Source organism: Coenobita brevimanus, chromosome 40 (assembly GCF_032717465.1).
Source record: "Coenobita brevimanus isolate Jiangsu-jjx chromosome 40, ASM3271746v2, whole genome shotgun sequence".
NCBI classification, from domain to species: Eukaryota; Metazoa; Arthropoda; class Malacostraca; order Decapoda; family Coenobitidae; genus Coenobita; species Coenobita brevimanus.
Window position 1 is genome coordinate 1,783,446 of NC_136993.1, and position 17,349 is coordinate 1,800,794.

The following is a 17,349-nucleotide window of genomic DNA, read 5'->3' on the forward strand; positions in this document are numbered from 1 at the left end:
CCACATGCTTTTCTTACCTTACAGTAGATGTTAAGATTGAATAGGATAAGGACATTGGATGGAAGATTACAGCTTCATAAGGGAATAGTGTTTCTGGAGAAGTTACAACCACTGTGACTCAAGATGGACCCCCTTCAGATATGAATGGTAAGAGGTGGGTAACAGAATATTTGACACTTAGAACAGTGATGTGTTTCCTTGGTTTATTCTAGCTACTACAGTACTGCCTTACTGGGCAGTTTTAATCACTTTAGGAGGATCTAGTAATAATCATCATCTGGACCTCCTTTCACACCCTAGGGCAGGGTGAGGAGTAGCAATGTATTAATTAATTAAGACTATCTCTTAATGTGAAGTCTCTCCCAAGCTGAATAAAATTGTCTGGATATAGGAAAAATATGTTGATAGTAGTAGTAGTTGTAGGAGTAGTAGAGAAACCCCAGTCTGCCTGGCCAAGCAAGCCCATCAACTGCAGGCAAGAAAATGCCCCTGCAGGGCTGTCCATTGCAGTGAACCGATGTCTACTTGCGGTGGAGAGTAAGGCATTGGGAAGTGTGTGCTTTGTGTGATGAACACTGCATTTGCATCCCTTCACTTGATTAATAGAGGCATCATTGTAGGCTCCAGATCACACTTAGTTTCTTACATGGTTACCACCCTTCATCGTAATTAGTTTCTTGGGTTACAGGCAACAGGCTTGTCACTCCATCACTATGGTGAGTGTGTAACAGCAAAGTCTCAATCCCCTTTCTGTCCAGCCCTCTAATGCAAGAGTTAACCATTACTCCTAGTCCTTCATGTGTGCAACAGGTTAATTCTGGACCTGTCTTCCTCTGTCTTATTTCCCACTTCCTTTGACCTCTAGTCTTGTAAATACAGTGTGTCCAGGCATCTTGAGTGGAACTTGAGTTTGGCACTTAGTGTTTTTATTTTGTCCTGGAAGGAACAATCATGTGGGCTTCCAGCCTTTGGTCCCTTCTTCCTTGCATAAAGAAAAACAAAAACAGTTATTGAAAAAGTAGGCAGCACTACAATAAGTGAATGATTATTGCCACCACCTGATTCTTGATAGGTGGATAGCAGTGTGTGCATAGATGGTAAGGTCATAGGAAGGGAATGGATGTATAAAGGTTGGTGAAGAGAGTCTGTGAGTATGAAAGTGGGAGGAGGCATGGTAGGCCAAAAATAAATGTGTATGGTAAGTGACTACAGTATAAGAAAGTAAGTTATGGAAACTGATGAGACTATAATGCAGTTGCAAGTGTTGTCAGATTGGAGTACTGATTTGTTTAGTAACCAAGGAGACTCATAACTAAAGGTTCACAGCTGTCACATAATTACATCATAATATTAATGTTATGGGAGTAGTCTAGTTGTGTCAGACCATAACAGACTGACTGTAGGAAAGTGCAGGTGTTCTTGCAAGTTTAGATGGACTTAGGGGGTGGGAACCTTCTCTATTTCACTCTCGTGGCTGGGAGAATTTTTTTTCAAGTTCAGTAGCTGCTACGCAATAATGTATAAGAGGGACATGTATCGAAAAAAAAAAGTGAGGTCAGATAGATTTCATAGATATTGGCCCTATTACAACAGTCTATTACTTAAATGGAAAATTTCAAAGGAATCAGCAGATAAAACAATAATAGCCTACTAGCAGTTTACTCCCCCCCTCCCCCCCGAGATAAGAAGTTTGCATACTCAACAACACAGCCACCTTTCATGGTCATAATCCATTTTGATAGAATTGTTTCCCCTTTCAGTACGTTTTCTTTTAGCTGTGAAAGGGGAAACTTGTTTATTTTTTACATGGCTGAATCCTCCCTATCAGGAATTTCTGTGTTAGACAGCTATGTTTCCTCCGCACCAAATGAATCACCATTACACTCTTAAGGTACTGGTTTAATAATAACTTTTTTTTTTATTTGTGCCGTAGAACAGACTTGCATTCATCATAAAGAAATGGGCTAAACTACAGCTGGAGACACATCCAACCCCACCATTACCCTATCCACCTCACCCAGCCCCACCACTGCTCCCACTCCATCTCACACAACCCCACCCTTACCGAATTGTACCCCACGACTACCCCACCCAACCCACTGTTGCCCCACCCAACTCCACCATTACCCACACCACCCCATTTAGCCCCCCATTACCTCGCTCCACCCCACCATTATTCCACTGCATCCCACCATTATCCCGCTCAATCCCACCCATCCCCAATATTACCCCACACCACCCCACCATTACCCCACTGCACTTAACCCAACATCACCATTACCCCACTCCACCCCTCCCAATCCCGCCATTACCCCACTGCACCACACCCAACCCACCATTACTCCACTCTACCCCACCTATCTCACCTTTACCCTATGCACCCCACCCAACCCATCATTACTCCACTCCACCCCATCCATCCCCACCATTGCCTCAATCTGCCTTACCCAACCCCATTCTGCCTCACCCAACCCCACCATTAACCCACCCCACCTCACCTCACACCACCGACCATCATACTGTACCCTGTCTCATCTCTGTTTTACCCCTCCTCACTCAGTCATATTGTACTCTACCTCACATACTCTTCACTACCCCTCTCTGCCCCTCCAAGCCTTGCCAAACTGTACTTATCGGATTTTTCTTGCTTTCTATACCCTTCTTCGCTCCATCCTAAGGCGAGGAAAAAAAAAAAAAAGGTTGGTATATGATGTTCTGTTAGGCGCTGAAATTTAATTGTACTGCGTGGCCATCAGAAGGGAAAGAACGTGACCTTCGAGTTTGATTATTTTGGCCTAGGGGGCAGCTTCCTTCAAGCGGAAGTGGCGATTTGCTGATTCTCAATTTTATAAGTAAGTTAGACATTATAGCTTTATTTGTTCACTATTTTGAGTTTCTTTGCAGGTTTTGAACGAGGCTGGGGACGCTGTGTATTATATATTAGTGTAAAAGTTGTAAATATGGACTGTCAGAGTTAATAATAGTCACAGCAGCAGTGCATCTCTGTAAACAATCAACATTAACCTCAACCCATTCATACTTAACATTAATCTTTTTGGTATTTTTGACATTTTTGAGTCACACTCCTCATATAGGCAGGTTAGGTTACGTCTGTTACCTGTACTTAGGTTACGGTAGGCCTAAAATAAAGTAAAAACGATAGACCACAACAACAACATTTATTTCCCATTTTTAAATTCTTCATACTGTTAATATTTTCACCCCATCACGCCCAGGCAATCTCCATTAATCTAACCCCCTTCATAATGCATAAACAGAAGGACTGAAGGCGTTGCATGTAGTCCACAGTGCAGCAGCCAAAGACAGGAACAGTTTGTCTCACAGTATAAAAGCAAGCAGAAGTCTTTATTCTTTCACGAAAAATCTGAATAGAAACCTTCAACAGGCAGCCTCCATCAGAGATGCTGATGTATATTTTTGTACTGCTAGACACTTCAATGTTAGTTTTAAGTATGTTACCAACAAACAAATATTCTTTATTTGTTATAATCTTGTGTTTACAAATTCATATAACCTAAGCTAAGATTACCTTTATAATAAGACTTAGTACTCCCAATTGCCCCCAGCTAATCCTGATCCCAAAAGAAGGACCCCAATGGAAATACGCCACAGAGGCCTTATTGGGTTAGCCTTGGTTGGTTTCAAGCATGGATGGTACTTATAAACACCTGTTCAGTGTTTTTCATATGCCACACTGATTATATATGCCAAACCAAATAAGCTTATTATTATTAGCTATTATTATTATTATTATTATTATTATTATTTGCAGCTGAATAAAATCATCTGATGGTAAAAAGATGGCCCATAGTCTAGATGGTTAGGAAAGTTCCCTATCATTTCTTCCCAACTTACTTGCTTTGCTTAGTATACCTTGGCATCCCCATCAGTGTTATATATAGGCTATCATTCTAATATCATCATCTATCTATCTATCTATCTATTGCCAGACGCCTCAATCCCGTTTGGGGTGGCCACAAACAAATTGCCTCCAAGTTGCCCTGTCCCCTGCCATTTCACTCCCCTGCTCCCAACTCACACCCCCCTCTCTCATATACCTCTCCACCCCATCCCTCCATCTCATCCTCGGCCTCCCCCTCCCTCTTTCCCCCTCCACCTCACTCACATACACTCTCTTCGTCAGTCTTCCACCCTCCATCCTCTCCACATGGCCATCATACTCTATATATATAATGTACAAAATTATATTAGCCAACCATATCTAAAAATAAATTGAGGGAGAGATGTTTGGGAATGTTCTTACTTGTCTTGAGATTGAAAGAATTACTGTATGTACTTAACTTGGAGTCAAATGGCCACCCCTTACGGGATTATGGCGTCTGGTAATAGGTAGGTAGATAGACTTAAATTTGTACCATTTTTTTTTTTTTTTTTCCTTCATTTTTCCTTCCTCCATTCATTGTCTCTTAAAACACACACACACACACACACACACACACACACACACACACACACTCATGTCTATGGGAGGACTGATGGACAATTTTGTAACCCCCTGAGCTTTGCTATGGCCGTAGGATAATGTACTGACTCTTAATTATTCTTCCCACAGCCAGCCTAAACAGTCATGATTGTAAGTAAGAAAAATTGCATATATTTGTTAATAGTTTGGTAATAACAGACATTGTCCCAAAAAACAGTTATGGTACGATGCAGTTGTGGACACTAATATCATTCTTTTTTTTTTTTTTTTTAAAGTAATAAAATGCATGCACTGTATTCAGAGAAGTTTTTTTTTTGCTCTAAAACTTGCATCTAAGGGTTTCATAAGTTATTGCTCTCTGTCTCATTAGATGTCATAAGGAGATGGATTGATATTAGTGGTCACTGTAATACATGTACCGGTACATAAAAGTTCTCCTTGTCCATTGCATGTTTTAATATTCTTTTGTCCTATGAGATTATAACAGAAATTATATGTTAACATTGCATTGATACATGTAAAGATCATGTGCCAGTTCCTTTCTGATATACAGTACCTTTATGATACAGTATTTCTGCACACATTTGTAACTTGTAATGAGGACTGACTGACTGTGATAATGAAGACTTGAGTGTATACGCATTTTTGTCCTATCTGTGCAAAGAAACCTGAACAAAAGGGAAAAGTTTACGATTCAGTTCATTTTGGGATACCTAGAGTTCTGGACACATTTTGAAGGGACTGGAGGTTATTGGCACTGGAAAAAAAAAAAAAAAAATTGTGAGTAATAAACTAAGTTCAACATATCTAGTGTCTGGAAGTGGCACATTCATTGCAAAATCTTCTCAGGGAGCCATATTCTTAGTAGATTAGAAGTTTCTGTACTCTTTTTTACCACTGAACTTAAGCTGGAGTTATGACAACCCCCAGGTGTAATGGTGCGGCCAGACCAGCCCGAAATGGGTCAGGGTGGACTGTGTGGTGTGACCAGTCCAGGTGTTGAGTCCCTCCCTCTGATGACATCACCCACCATCACATCCGCTAATGGCATCACATTGGAAGTACAGGTAAGTGGTGAGTCGCCAAGCTCAAGACATAGACAGTATAGGTACAGCATCTTTCTTAGTTGTGGATTGTTAGGTACAGAACATTGTCATATTTTAGGTACTGATATTGATTTTACAACCCAAGTCTTGCACTCCCCTGTATAAGCCTACTAATACTGTTGAACGCATTCAGTATGGTGAGAGCTGAACTGCATGTTCTTGAGAACATCTGCAGCATTCTGTCAATGGGAAATACATTTTTTTGGATTAAGGAAAAAAAAGGGGTTTGGCAACAGCTTTGAAATCACTTTGAGGGTAATATAGTAGAAACGAAGGATATGTGGTAATATGCTTTGCTTATTAAATATAATTACTGACTTTTGCTTTTCCTCCTCAGGAGTCATTGTCATCACTGCTGTCAACTGAAGGATCTGTGAATTTAGATGACCTTGTCTTAAAACTACGAACGGTCATTAATGAAAATTTGGAGTTGAAAGGTGAGAGGCCTTTTACTTTTTCTTCACTAGCTGGAAAAGGATATTTCCAGTGAATGATGTATTTATGAAAAGAAAATAATTATAGCTCTTTTGGGAGGGTGAAGAGAGAGTAGCTGAAGAGATACATATCACAAGAATGGTGTGTTTATGTAAACAGTATCGTAGCTCAAATTGTTTTTTGAGGGGGGGAGCTGAATGAGAATATATCTCATGAATGGTGACCCTGTGTAGAGAAAATATATATTTATTTTTTCCTTGGGGTGAGGGGAGGAAGGAGAAGGAAATATATTTGTTATGGATGCATATGATTTACGATATAGAGGGGGTTGTCAGAGAAAATGGAGCAAGAAAAGCTTGGATGTTGGTGAGAAATAACCAGGATGGAAAAGTAACACTTAATTTGATTTAACCCCTTCATTCTGATGATGAGTTTTATGTAATATTCTTTGACCAGACAGTTTTATTTGGAGAGACATTTTGGACTGGAGGCATTAGACACAGCCTTCATTAACACTTTCAATGTAGGAGGTTTCCCCAAAGCTTAATATACTTGTCTGAAGGTAGAGAATAAAATACAATATAAAGGTATGTTACTGGATTCAAGGGGGTAATTTGATGCCACCAGAGACGGTGGCCCAGAACAACCTTGCTCTGCGACAACAACTGGGGTTGGTGGTACAATGGCGGCAGCAGAACGAGGCACAACAGCAGCAGCTACGGCAGCAGGTCACACAGGCCATGGCACAGTTGACCTCACTGCAACATGAGAATACGACAGTCAAGGCACAGCTGGCTAGTGCAAAGGTATGGTGCTTGTCTGTTAACCTCGTCAGCCTTAGGATATGGTACTGAAGAGGGATGCCTGATCTGGTGGCACTGATATGACTAGACGGTGAAGCTGCATGCTCATACAAGAAGCTTCAGCCTGCATTTCACAGGGTTCACGTTCAGATGTGCCTGGGTTTGCAACTCCTGCTACATTTAATACACTTAACTTCACTTTTACAGTTTCCAAGCACTTCACAGCCTTAGTAAAATGAATGTTAAAATGAAAAAATACAAAACAGAAAATGACGTGATTATTCTTTACTGTCACCGGGATTTATTTATTGTAAAAATTGGTTAGGATCTTTTATAAAAATAGCCTCTGATTTTGTCACTGTTGCATTTGTTCCATCCTTTTCCTTTTCCTTAACCCCTTTCAGCTCAATTGATCGTTTAGTGTGGTCAGGTTAAAGGATCGATTTGACATGTACTGAAAGAGATTGTGCTAAATCATAACGAAGGCTCATCGAATTTCATGCAACCACAGTGTAGTGTTCAAGTTTAGGGAATAGCCCAGTTGTGTCAGGTGAAAACAAGCTGACTAATTTTGCTCACATCTGCTGTGCTTCATCACTCCTCACTTCTTCCTGTACACTGTGCCTAAAGGGTTAACTCCACATTTTCTTGCAAGGTACCAGAGGAGGGCCAGTCCCGGTTCAACGAGCTAAGCGACACCATCAATCTCCTGAACACTCGGCTTGAGGTGGCGGAGAGAAACTTGAGGCAGGCCCAGGAGGACAAGGAAAAGCTGGCCGTACAGCGATCACGGCTTGAAGGAGACATTACCTTGCTGAAAGTAAGTACGGTAAAGGGTTTTGTTGATGGTGGTGGTGGTGTGGTTGTAGTTCTTGTTATTAAAGTCATTGCCTGTTTTTCATCATTTCAACTTTTACAGTTTTACTGATTTGCAGGTGTGTAAACCATAACATCATTTTAAAGTTTTTGGTATGAAAGTAGTGATAAGGATTAGGGAAGCGAGAATGAAAGTTGAAATGTTGCTGCATGACAGCATTGTGATAAATATATTATCCTGCATAAGGTGACAGTACAGCTCTCATGATCTTACAGGATATAGTACCATGCATAAGGTAAATAAAGGATGATCATGGTGGTATTGTAGTTGTTAGTATTCTGTTACCGTACTTGAAAGGAATTGTAAGATGCTCAGTGTAGGGGTTGTTGTTGCTGTTATTGTTATTGGTGGTGCTGCTGTAGTGTTGTCATAGCTCCTTGGGACATTATGTTATATGAGGTAATAGTTGCTGCTGCTGTTGTTGAATAGGTACGTAGTAAGAAAATGCATAAAAGGGTGACATTATATAATGAGATTCTTTGATATGAGACAGGGTTAGGATAATGATGATATTACCTGTTTTAGTTTGGCAACAATACAACCTAACAAGAAGCTGCAGTGAGCAAGAACTCCAGGAACTGGAGAGGTTTCAGCTAATTGAGTTAAAACAAAAAAATATGTGTTAGGAAAAGCAACTTGTAACAAATACCTATTGTTTATTTTGCTGACAGTGTGACCTAACAACCAGCCGCAGTGAGCAAGAACGCCTCCAACTGGAGAGGTTTGAGCTGGTGAGCGTGGCCAATGACCTGAGGCAGCAGCTGCGCCAGGCGAGGGAGGGCGCCACAGCCAAGGCCAGATCTGTTGAGTCCAGCCCGGTTTATGGTAAATTGATAACTTTTGGTAGTAAATATGACTGTGTTCACAATCCATTTTTTAGTGGAATGTAGGGTTGGGGTGATGAGGGTGTTAGTCACAGTTTTCATCATCATCATCATCATATCAGATGCCTTGCTTCCTTCTGGAAACCCTCTGATAGAGGCTGGCCATGACAGAACTGCCTCCAAACTTCTGTGTTCTCACACACCTCTTGCACTAGTCAGATACTCCTCTTGCACTAGTCAGATACTCCTCTTGCTTTTCTTTCTCCATCACCAGTATACTGTATACACATAGAACCATCACAGATCCAGCTCTCCCATCAAATTTTACCATTGATAGGTTGTTTCTATAATCGTCTCTATTGATAACAGAATCCATATCATCCTTACATGCTGTTCATCAGCTGTACCTCTGTTTTCATGCAGCTGTTGTTTGACTGGCAGGAAAACTATCTCACTTCTAGCTTGTGAGCTGTTTACTTTTTGATTTATTTATTTTAATTTTGTATTATTTTCTTTTGGCGAGCTTTTTTCTTTGCTGTATACTGTATGCAGTCATGAATCAGGTTGCAGTGGGGTCATGTTGTGAAAACCTGTCGCATACCAGTTTAACGTGGTGCAGATTTTTGCTCTTTTGCAGCCTTTTCCTGTTGCTCAGCGGCAGAATAAGACAGTACAGCAACTCTATTTCCTTTACATTGCACCTCTTCATGGCCAGCACCATATTTTAGTGTTAATGTCTTGTTACAGCTTGGGTTTGGAATTCTCAAACATAAAGGTATTTACAGTTGCTTCCCTCTCACAATTATTATTTGATTTCCCAGGAAGGAAAAGGAAAGAGCATAGCAAAATATATCCATGTCTCTTACTCAGTATATAAAAAAAATGTTGCAGGAGAATTGTTGTAGGTTATATATATACAACAAACAAGGAATGGAAATATGCGGAACCTTCCTGTGCGTCTAGTGTTTACTAAAAATTCAAATCAGTTACAGCATGGAATGGTTCTTAAATATGCCAGAGAATATGATCCTAGCATTCCAGATGGAGTGGTCAGTTTTTTACCTCAGTTTGTTGGCTCTGTGTTTACCCTCCAACATACTGAATGGTTTCCTGGGTTAACTATGACTTCCTTTACTCTTGCAGAGGGTATGGGAGGCCCACCAGGTGAAGCTGAGATACAGAAGTTACGTGACCAGTTACACAAGGAGCAGGACACATCAAGCACACTACTGCAGGAGCTTCATGATACTCGAACTCAGGTTAGTAGTAGTAGTTGTTGTTGAGTAACTCCAGTCTGTCTGGCTGAGCAGACCCATCAACTGCAGGCAAGCAACTGCCCCAGCAGGGCCATCCCTTGCAGTGAACCAATGTCTCCTTGCAGTATGCAGTGCCTCACCACAGCAAGACATAGGAAAAAGTGTGGAGATTTGATTCCTGAATGGACACCGCATATGCGTCTCTCCACCTGGTTAACAGGGACACCCTAATAGGCTCCCTATCACCTGTTATTTGGTTATATGGTTACCACCCAGCGTTGTATGGTAAATAGTTTCCTGGGTTACAAGAAGCCATTAGGCATGTCAGTCAGTGTAGATTCACCTGAAATGGAAAGAAGAGTAATGAAAAGTGTCAGGAAGAATGGGAGGAGTAGGAACACAGGAGGGCAGACAGAGGATGATTGATGGTGGATCCAGCCTGTAGCCTGATTTGCTGCTTTCAGTTTTGTCACTCACCTGGACACAGCAGGAGGGAGGAGGGTTCTGTTTTCTTCTAAGCATTAGGAAGGACTATTCAAGACATACTTCTCTCTGGGATTGCACTTTTGTTGTCGTATTGTCTTGCCCCTCAAAGTGACACCAGACATATAAGCCCAGCTAGATCTGTGACTCAATTGGTATGATGACCGGGCATGGTTGTGTGAGGTACAGTGAACCCAGGAGGAGGCTGGTGATGATGATGATGATGGTGATTTGTCCAGGAAGTGTAAGAGTGAGTTGCAGCATGCCCAGGAGGAATTGAGAGAGGGTGGTGGTGGTGGTGGTGGTGGTCATGGTAGTGATGGCGATATTGATGATAATATACTTTTCCTCAGGTTGAAGTGTTGGAATGTGAGGTGCAGCGAGCTCAGGAAGAAGCCTCCTTACACCGCGAAATGTGCCGCAAACTTCAAGCCAGAGCCGATGCCTCCCAGGTTCCTGCTTCTCCACCACAAGAAGGAGTGGTGAAGGTGATGGAATGAAATATATACAATACTTGTTTTTCTCTAGCTTAGGATGCAGGAGAGGGACACCTTGATGTGGTGGCACTGATATGACAGGGTGATGGATCTAGCCACCTGATTATACAAACATTCTTCAGTCCCCTCCACATCCCCCTACAGGAGGATGGTGGGTTGCAGTAGAAGGGTAACTTTGGCCAGCAGTCCACTGGGTTCACATTCATACAAGGCTTGGGTTGCTATATCTACTGCAGCTACTATGACTTGGCCCAAAAGTGATGTCTCTGTATCTTGAATGCTGGTGTATAACAGTCATTTAGCACTAGAATATGTTGCCAGTCGTGAAGAAATGCATTGGAAAGGATGTAGTGCTGTAGTATTATCATATTCTGCCATTCAACTATATTAAATAAGCTGCAAAAGGATGAAATCTTGACAAAATGAAGGTGAAAGAAGTATAACTCGGTGATATTTCAGGATGCTAATGATGCTGGGGAGAAGAAGCGTCTGCGGGATGAGGCTGCCATGCTGAGAGAGGAGGTAAGGACCTTTAACACCTTGATCAGAGAATGAGAGACTGACTAGTCCTGGAAGGGGTGGCTACAAATTAATCATCTCCATGTCATTCTGTCCTCTGCCATCAGCCTTTCCTCTCTCCACTTCATGCCTCACTCATATACCCCATCCCTCTAACTTATCTTCTGTTTCCCCCTTCACCTCTCCACCTCATTCACATACACTCTCCTAGTCAGTCTTATTGTCAAGACTGAGCACATATAATATACTTATTTGAGGGAAACAGTTTCCTATCTATCAATTGCCAGACGCCTTAATCCCGTAAGGAGTGGCCACAAACAAATCACCTCTATGTCACCCTGTCCCCTGCTATTTCACTGCCCTGCTCCCAGTTCACACCCCCCTCTCTCATATACCTCTCCACTCCATCCCTCCATCTCATCCTTGGCCTCCCCCACCCCTCCACCTGACTCACGTACTCTCTCCTCGTCAGTCTCTCACCCTCCATCCTCTCCACATGGCCAAACAGTTTTAAGGCAGACATTTCAGCGGATAGTGAGTCATAGGTGCCTGAGAGAGTTAATACTGTCATCGTTAATCCTTTCACGATCGGACAACTCCAGCATTCTGTTTCAGGAAATTCTAGATGGTTTTATTGAACTGAGAGTGAATCACAGGAGCCTGGGTTAATGAATCAAACATAGGAGAACCAGTACTGTAAGATTCCAATGTGGATAAACCCCCAGATTTAACATAGCTAAGCCAGTGTAAAAAAATTCTAATGTAGATATCCAGCATTGTAAGATTTAATGTAGATTTGTAAGTCATTATTTTATCATTCTAATGTAGATAAGCAAGTATTTTAAGATTCTGATGTAAATAAACCAGTATTTTAAAGTATCAGATAGAGCCAGGATTCCAGGGGCTTGAATGATGAGTGAATGGTAGTGTGGCCCATTGGAGTGGGTAAATTTGGGCTGTCTGGACATTGCTACTCCTTACTGTGCCCTAGGATGGGAAAGGACGTCTGGATGATGATGATGATGATGAATTTAAAGCTCAATTATATTTTTAAGGTGGAAACCCTGGAGACGGCTCTATCCGCTGAGAGGCAAAAGACAAGTGACGAGAGGGCAGCGCTGAGCCGAGCCCATAATGAGATCAGCCGGCTCAAGAAGGAAATACAGGATGTGAAGGATCGCTCCGAGAGGGAGACGCACAATGACCAGTACTACCAGGTTAAGGTTAGTTTCATACTAAGGGAGTAGCCTGGACCAGAATTCACACTCATCATCAGCATTGTCATTGTCATCATCATCATCATCATCATCATCATCATCATCATCATCCTGCCTAAGAATGGAATGAAGTAAATTCCAGAGAGAAAGAAAATACTACTACTCTCACGTCACTGGAGGGGGGGGGGACGGTTGCTATTCCCCATACACTATTGCTTTATACAGCACTTGCTGGAAGCTGTTTGGAAAAAAAGAAATTTGAGATGTGTAATAAGATTTGTAACAATGTGAGAGTCTCAGCTTGAGCTGTGACTCTGTATTATCATTCAGAGAAAACATCAGCAAGTGACAATGATTTCTTCCTCTTAGTGATGGTTGTATGGCCAGTCACCAAGCGTGTAGCCACATTTCACTCTCATGGTAGTGCCTCCCAAAGTTGGTAGCAGCCACCCATCTACTCCCTTAAACATCATTTGATTTAAAAGAAGATTAACTATAATGCCTTTGTGTGTATTTCTCATGTATAATTTATATGTATTTCATTGATATTTGTTGTGTACAGATATTTCCTGTGTTTGTAGATGTCTGGTGGTCTAGTGAGTGAATTTGCTTTAGTTGAATATGGCCAATAATGGTGTACATGTAAGAGGTAATTGGATTTAGTGCTCATAAAATGCTACACACCGGGATAGTGGCTGCTAACTCTCACCTTAGCCCAGTCCTGGGTCCTTACACTCTTGTTGGGAAAATATAGGGTTGGGTGATAAATAGATGGATAGTAGATTATTTCCTTTATATTTCCTTTGTTTTGCAGATCAAGTCCATGAATGAGAAGCATGATGAGGCAATGGCCAAGCTTATGTCTTATGAGGAATTACTTGCAGCCAAGAATGATGACCTGTCCAAACTGAAGAAAGAACTTGGCCAGACCAAAGCTGCCCTGGCTGAACGCACCAGTGAGAGTGAGACTATCGCCATACTTAGAGCTCAGGTGAGGATGATGATGATGATCCTGTTGGCCCAGGCTCATCTGAACATGAACATGATGGACTGTGGTCTAAAGTTACCATTCTGCTGCAATCAACCATCTTCCCTTCAATCAGTTGGAAGGGAATTGAAGGACATTTGAGTAACCTGTTATATCATGTGAAGATGTCCCTCTCCAGCTTAGGTCAGATGGCTGGAATAATCCCTGGTTCAGTCAGGGATGTATGCTCCAGTATTACAGGGTTTGGTGGTCTGGTGGGTTAGTGTGGCCTTGCAGGGTGTAAATCCAGGGAGTTCTCAGGATATATTGTTCTTATAATGCAGCTCAGGGATGAGCTACTAGTCACTCTTGCTTTTTATGTCTGGACTGAATGGCGTAGCCCTGGGCCCCTGCATTCCTGATGGTATACTAAAAGATGAAGCAGTAGAATAGAATGTGCATCACTTTTAGGGTATTTCCATTCATTTTCTCCTCCATTGTTCATATGAATCTTCTGTGGGCAGGGAAGCATATCCATCCTCTGCCATTATATCAAGGTCAACCACCAGAAGGCAGTGAGAAATGAAGTGAAAGTGTTGAAATAACAGGCATTTGAGTGTATAATCAGGGACATAAGATCCTGTAATCCTTTACTGCTTCTGCTTCACACTTATGGCATGGTCATTACTTTCATCTACTCATCTGTTATGTGTTATATCAAGGAGTATCATCAGTGGGCAAAGGAACATACCGAGTCTCTCCCAGCTTAGAATATTAGCCAGCAGAGGAAGGTGAGAAGAGGGAGGGGGGAAAGTTATGCATACTTTTGTCCCTAAATGTACAGTGAATGAGTTTCTGGAGGATTAAGGTTAAGAACTGGCTAAATTTTAGAGGCTTGAATTGTAAATGAAGGAATCTGTGCAAAGTAAATGTAGAAAACAGTAAAGTTAGATATGAATAGGGTAAGTTCAGAAGCAAGAGATGGCATGGTATCTGAATAATTATTAATGGGGGAGGGGAGAATCAGGATTTTTGTGTTGTTTAAAAGTTGAGTGAGAATTAGGATTTCAGTATATGCTGATAATGATGATGATAATGGCTATAATTATGAGTGTTTTGGTGGTTGAGGTATTATATGATAGAGTTGTATGTGAATAAGGATTGAGGAACAAGATGATGATGGTGATAATGTTCTGCAGGTTGAAGTGTATCAGGGTGACTTCCGCGCCGAGCGTGAGGCCAGGGAAGCACTTGCTGCTGACCGGGAGAAACTGCGCGATGAGCTGCGTCACCTCCACACTCGCAACACACAGTTGGTTGATGAGCTGGAGGCATATCAACGCAGGCAGCTGCATCCGGGGTAAGTATTGCTACAATCACTGTGTTGGAGGGGGATGCCTTCAGGGCTCGGGAGAGATATCTTGGGGCCCCAGCAGTAAGGACTGTGGTGGTGCTCTGACCCCCTCACTCATACTGGCATAGTACCCCTCTCACCACCCCCAGCCCCAAAAATGGGATTGAGCAGTGTGAAGTGTCACCATCAGGTGACCTAGACTGACACATGCAGACATATTGGAGCCCTTAAATGAAATGAATGAAACAAAAGGAACTGGCAAATTTGCTTTATAAAGCAGTGGAAGTTAAGCAGCAGTCTGTTAGTACAGTATCTAGTATTTGATAGCAAAAATAGAATGCAAAAAATGTTGACTGATAATGACTTACTGTACTGTATACTGTATTATTTTTTTTAGTGTTCAGGGTTCACATGAGCCTCAAGCAATGACAGTGTGTATGTCTGGTGGAAAAAAGATAAACTGGAAAAGTTGCCATTATAGTGCAGAGGTTAGTTACAGTATATATTCCAGCAGCACGAGCTGATATGGAGTTTCTGAGGAGTGGTGCAGCTTTGGCAACAGCTGGTGGTAGCAAGAATAGAAAGAAATCAGCATGCAGAAAAGCAGTTTATTTGTGTATTTTTTATATATTTTTATTTGCATGGAAAGTGTGAAGCTTTGGTAATAGCTGAGCACAAATGTCTGTTGGCAGCAAGAAGAAAATGGCATACCGGTAACTGCTGTGTACCTCATTTTTAAAACTTTATCGGTTTGTTTACTCTCTACTTATTTATTTATTTTTAGTGTTGGAGGTTCGCGTGGAGCCTCTGAGGAGCGTAGTGGAGCTCCGGCAGCTACGGGACTGGCACCCATAGCCCCTGATGCTTTTTGGGACAAACTTTCAAACAGTTCGGACAAAAAGGTATAGTTACTGGTTATGCTTCAAGAATATACAGGCAAACCTCATTAAATGTAAGGGATGTTTTTATAAAATATCAGAGCTTGTTCCAGTTCAGTTAGTTTGTCATTTGGTAGCTTTGCATTTCCAGCGGCATTCCCTTATGTATGTCTTTTACGGTTTGAGTTTTAGGGTGGTTGCATAAATCTTCAGTTGGAGAGTGGAATGCAAAACCCAGATTCTTTACTGTCGTTTTTGGAATGCCTGTGGGTATTAGATATGTTCAGGAAGGCTGAACGCATTACACCTTACTCACTTACTTTAATAATTTTCGTAATAAATGAAGGGTTTGCATTCCCCTGTATGCCATTTCTCTGTCTCTTCTCTTATATGGCAAAATTTATAAGTTGTTTCCTTAGTTTATCCAGAGTTTTCTTTACTGAACAGTTGCTGTCCATTTATGCACTCCTGTTTTTCAATAAATGGCTGCTGTAGTCTCATTTGTCGTGTCATTAAAATAAAATAGGTTTATGATGGAAGAGTTAAGAGAAAGAATGAGACTGGAGTGTGATGAGGAGAGGCAGATTGAGATGCTTTGGGCATGTGGAGAGGATGGGGATGACAGAAAGTGAGAAGTGTGAACTTTAGTAAATGAGGCCTCCCTTAAGATGCTTTGGGCATGTGGAGAGGATGGGGATGACAGAAAGTGAGAAGTGTGAACTTCAGTAAATGAGGCCTCCCTTAAGGTAAAATAAAGCCCTCTAGCAAAAATAAACCAATAAAGTACATCACCTGATTCAAGGTGTTAATAATTATGACATAACTTGCAGGAAGAAGATAAGAAGAAGGAAGATGAAATTGACGAGAACCTGTTTTACTGCCCTAAATGCAACAAATCCTTCAACCAGTATCATCCACTAGAGGATCACGTCAACCGCTGCCTTGATGAAGATTAGTTGCCACACGTTGTCATCAGTACCTGAAGATGTAGATCATGATTTTCTAATTTCTTCACTCTAGATATTTTTTACTTGTCTGTCCACTAGAGGATGATGCCAGTATATCATCACTTCTATGGGTCATGCTTTTTTTTTGTTCGTCTGTCTTCTAGTCATCATTTATATATATTTTCCTTAATTATATTTCACATGCCTGCCCACTAGGGTATCACATCAACCGTTGCCTTAATGAATATTGGTTGCATCACACTGTGTCATCTCCCTTCATGGCAGATCATCATGTTTTTAATTTCTTCCATCACACCCACACTGTCACGGTTCCAGCAAGGCAGATCATCATATCTTTTTTAAGCTCTTCACCATACGTAAGATTAATCGCCCCATATTATCATCTCTGCTTTAAAATAAATAACGTGTGCATAATTTCTTTACTCTGCTTTCATTATCTCACACTGTGTTAACTCCTTCAGAGTAAATCATCAAGTTTTTCTAATTTCTCTGTTCTTATTTGATTCATTTCTTCCATCGCAGTATCATGTTCCTTCAAGGCAGATCACCTTGTCTCTCTTCAGTCTGCTTATAATTAGTTACCTCAGACTGCATCATCTCTGTTTCAAGGCAGATTATCTTACTTTTCCAACTCCTTCACCCAGTTTATTTTTCAGTTAACTGTTTTGTGCGTTTGATGGATCTTGAACTGACTTTAATG

The 17,349-nt window shown here is 41.4% G+C and overlaps 1 protein-coding gene across 1 annotated transcript; it reads left to right on the forward strand.

Moving 5' to 3' along the window:
* The first annotated feature begins 2,813 nt into the window (after positions 1-2,813).
* key (NF-kappa-B essential modulator kenny) lies at positions 2,814-16,853 on the forward strand. The gene is made up of 14 exons (XM_080270396.1): positions 2,814-2,852; positions 5,396-5,532; positions 5,909-6,008; positions 6,634-6,812; positions 7,465-7,629; positions 8,358-8,511; positions 9,654-9,769; positions 10,603-10,737; positions 11,206-11,268; positions 12,321-12,488; positions 13,297-13,473; positions 14,649-14,809; positions 15,588-15,705; positions 16,512-16,853. The coding sequence occupies exons 2-14, from the start codon at positions 5,401-5,403 to the stop codon at positions 16,635-16,637; spliced, it is 1,794 nt and encodes a 597-aa protein (XP_080126522.1). The 5' UTR covers positions 2,814-2,852; positions 5,396-5,400; the 3' UTR covers positions 16,638-16,853.
* Positions 16,854-17,349: the final 496 nt, after the last annotated feature.

What these genes read in the sequence shown, in the direction of transcription:
- key (XM_080270396.1), top strand. Translation starts at nt 5,401, where the DNA reads ATGGTGCGGCCAGACCAGCCCGAAATGGGTCAGGGTGGACTGTGTGGT. An exon ending in TGAAAATTTGGAGTTGAAAG is followed by an intron (nt 6,009 to 6,633) that starts GTGAGAGGCCTT and finishes TGATGCCACCAG; the next exon opens with AGACGGTGGCCCAGAACAAC. An exon ending in CACAGCTGGCTAGTGCAAAG is followed by an intron (nt 6,813 to 7,464) that starts GTATGGTGCTTG and finishes TTTTCTTGCAAG; the next exon opens with GTACCAGAGGAGGGCCAGTC.